Below are 2,362 nucleotides of genomic sequence, written 5' to 3'. Positions count from 1 at the left end.
TTCATTCTCTCATCACAGAGATCTTACTTTGTCACGACGAACATCTTTACTTACCCTTACCACCACCCGTTTCTCTCATCTTTTTCGCTCTTCCATAGATTCGTAGAGAGGAGGTGAATCAAACAGCTAGGAAAGAAGAGAAGAAGGCCTGTTAGTGTCGAGTCAGCCAGTAGGACTGAGCAGGAAGGAAAGAGAGCGATTGACATCTCTGGTTTTTAGCTAGCTAGCTAGCTAGAGAGCTAGAGAGAGGGTGGAGTGTGGCTGGGTGTTTCGATACAAGTAAGGAGACTTCGAAGTGAAGAAAGGGAAGAGAAGAAGAAGGAGTGAGAAAGAGAGAGAGAGAAAGAGTGAGTGGAGAGGAGGGAGTGAGGGCGGAGGAGGAGTTGAGAGGAGATAGGGTCATGGTGACGGTGGGGGTGGGCGGTTGCGTTGGCGCGGGTGGATTGTGTGACGAACAAGATACATGATGGTGACAGTCCTTCGGGTCTGTTTATTTCGACAAATCGACAACAGCCTTAGGATCGGCTGGAGCCATCTTCGCCCGTTCTCGAAGACTCTCGTCAACGAGGTCTCGTAAAGAAGGTAGAGGCAGAGGAGGACTTATTATTCAAAAGAAGAAGACCATCAGGAGTGGCAAGACCGGGGTGAAGTGTACAGTGAAGGTGGGTAGTCGGACATTCCTCATCCTAGCCCTCATCTCCGTGTCTCTTCTTACGATCTTCACAAGCCCCCCCATCGTCGTCTGCCCTGATCGATAGCAGGATTCAGGGATCTTTAGTAGTAGTCATAGGAGAGGAGGAAGAAGAGAAAAGAAACATCTTCGTCTGTAGCGCTCTTCGCGTTTAGATGACGGAGATATCAGGAGAGGGGGTTGACTCTTTTCTTCGTCTTCTTCCTGAGCTCGCCTCATGTACTACAAGGAAGCAAGGAGATTTTTTTCAGCAGCTTCTTTTGATCCTTTGTGTGTTCTGTGGTAGAAGGCTCTGCGTGAGAGATGCACCTTCCGAGGGTGAAAGAAGACGACTTGAAGGAGAGGAAGAAGACTGATCAAAACACCTCAGTTATCTCCATCACACTGACCGACAGGTGTCGACGGGAGTCATCATCCTCATCCATTGGACTACGATAGACCTTGTACTGTTCGGCTACCCCCCATCAACAGATACCTCATCGTAGAAATCGTCCTGTCAGGACACATATGAATGTGGGAGAGCCACGCTTGGTAGGGCGGGGTGATACCGGTGCCGCAGGTGGAGTTGTGGAGGTATCGTCCTTCTTTTCTTCTTCTTCTTTGCTTACATCAGGTCGTTTCGGTTCTTGTCAGACAGACACTTCACAGGGGAGGCCGGGTCGCTCACCTCAGCCTGAAGGAGATTTTCTATCTTGTTCTCCACCCCATCTACATGGTGAGGCTGGATCCCTGCCTCAAGCTCCCTATGAACATTCTCTATCATTCGTGTTGACGCCATCGTCACCTGAGAGAAGTCATTTAGTACATGAACTTCCTACACCTCGTATATGTCTAGGAGCTCCGGTGGAGAGGGAGAAGGAGAAGGAGGGGAGCCGCGTCATGATGGTCATGAGACATTCTGCTGGGAGAGAGCGACAGGAAGAATCATTTACCAGGAGGCTTTACGCGGGGAGAGACGAAGAACGTAGCATAGGCAATTGTAGTCGTGGTGCTCGGACAGATCAGCATAGAAGGGGTTCGCCTCTCCTGTGTGAGAACATCCGCAGTACATCCGCCTTCTCTCCTTTCACATCTCTTTCCACAGAGCTCCACGCTTCTTCATCCAGGGAATGCCCAGCATCACTCGATAGACTGGGTGGAATAGACAGGGGGGGAAGCTCGCCAGGTTACAGAAATCATCGTGAAGACATCACAGGAGAAGGAGGAAGAGGTCCTCATTCTAATCGTCGTGTGAGTAGAGAGAAAGAGGTATCGGCTACGCTTGGAGAAGGCGTAGAAGAGAGGTGTCGATACGGAGATAGGGAGGGGGGGGAGACTCAAGGAGGAGGGCCTATGCACTACACCCCCTATGGTGATGGGTGGTGTCACGAAAACAACGGCAACCTCACCATCAGTCGAGTCGCAGGTGTAGAGACAGCTGGAGGAGGAGGAGGCTGCGGGGTATTTTGAGAAGACAGCCCCTCGTTCATCATCTAGTGATGATGATGGCGCCGAGATGCAAAGAAGACGAAGAAGAAACGATGGAAAGATGGCATCTCATATCGTAGGGGGAGAGAGAGGGGGGAGTGAAGACCCGGGAACGGACAGCTCATCGTCTGTGTATCAGCAGGAGGAAGAGGGAGAAGAAGGTCTGAGGCCGGAGAGAGGTAGGGGGGGGAGCGCAAGTTGTGA

At 51.2% G+C, this 2,362-nt stretch overlaps 1 protein-coding gene across 1 annotated transcript; it reads left to right on the top strand.

Annotated features, from left to right (window-relative positions):
- On the top strand, positions 1-2,362 carry CSUI_004486 (uncharacterized protein). Its single transcript, XM_068064677.1, has one exon. It carries the CDS (start codon positions 1,199-1,201, stop codon positions 2,138-2,140), a length of 942 nt encoding a protein of 313 aa, XP_067923344.1. The 5' UTR covers positions 1-1,198; the 3' UTR covers positions 2,141-2,362.

Source organism: Cystoisospora suis, assembly GCF_002600585.1.
Source record: "Cystoisospora suis strain Wien I chromosome Unknown contig_2107, whole genome shotgun sequence".
Classification (NCBI taxonomy): domain Eukaryota; phylum Apicomplexa; class Conoidasida; order Eucoccidiorida; family Sarcocystidae; genus Cystoisospora; species Cystoisospora suis.
Note: the sequence above shows the minus strand (reverse complement) of the source record. Positions and strands in the feature narration are given on the sequence as shown.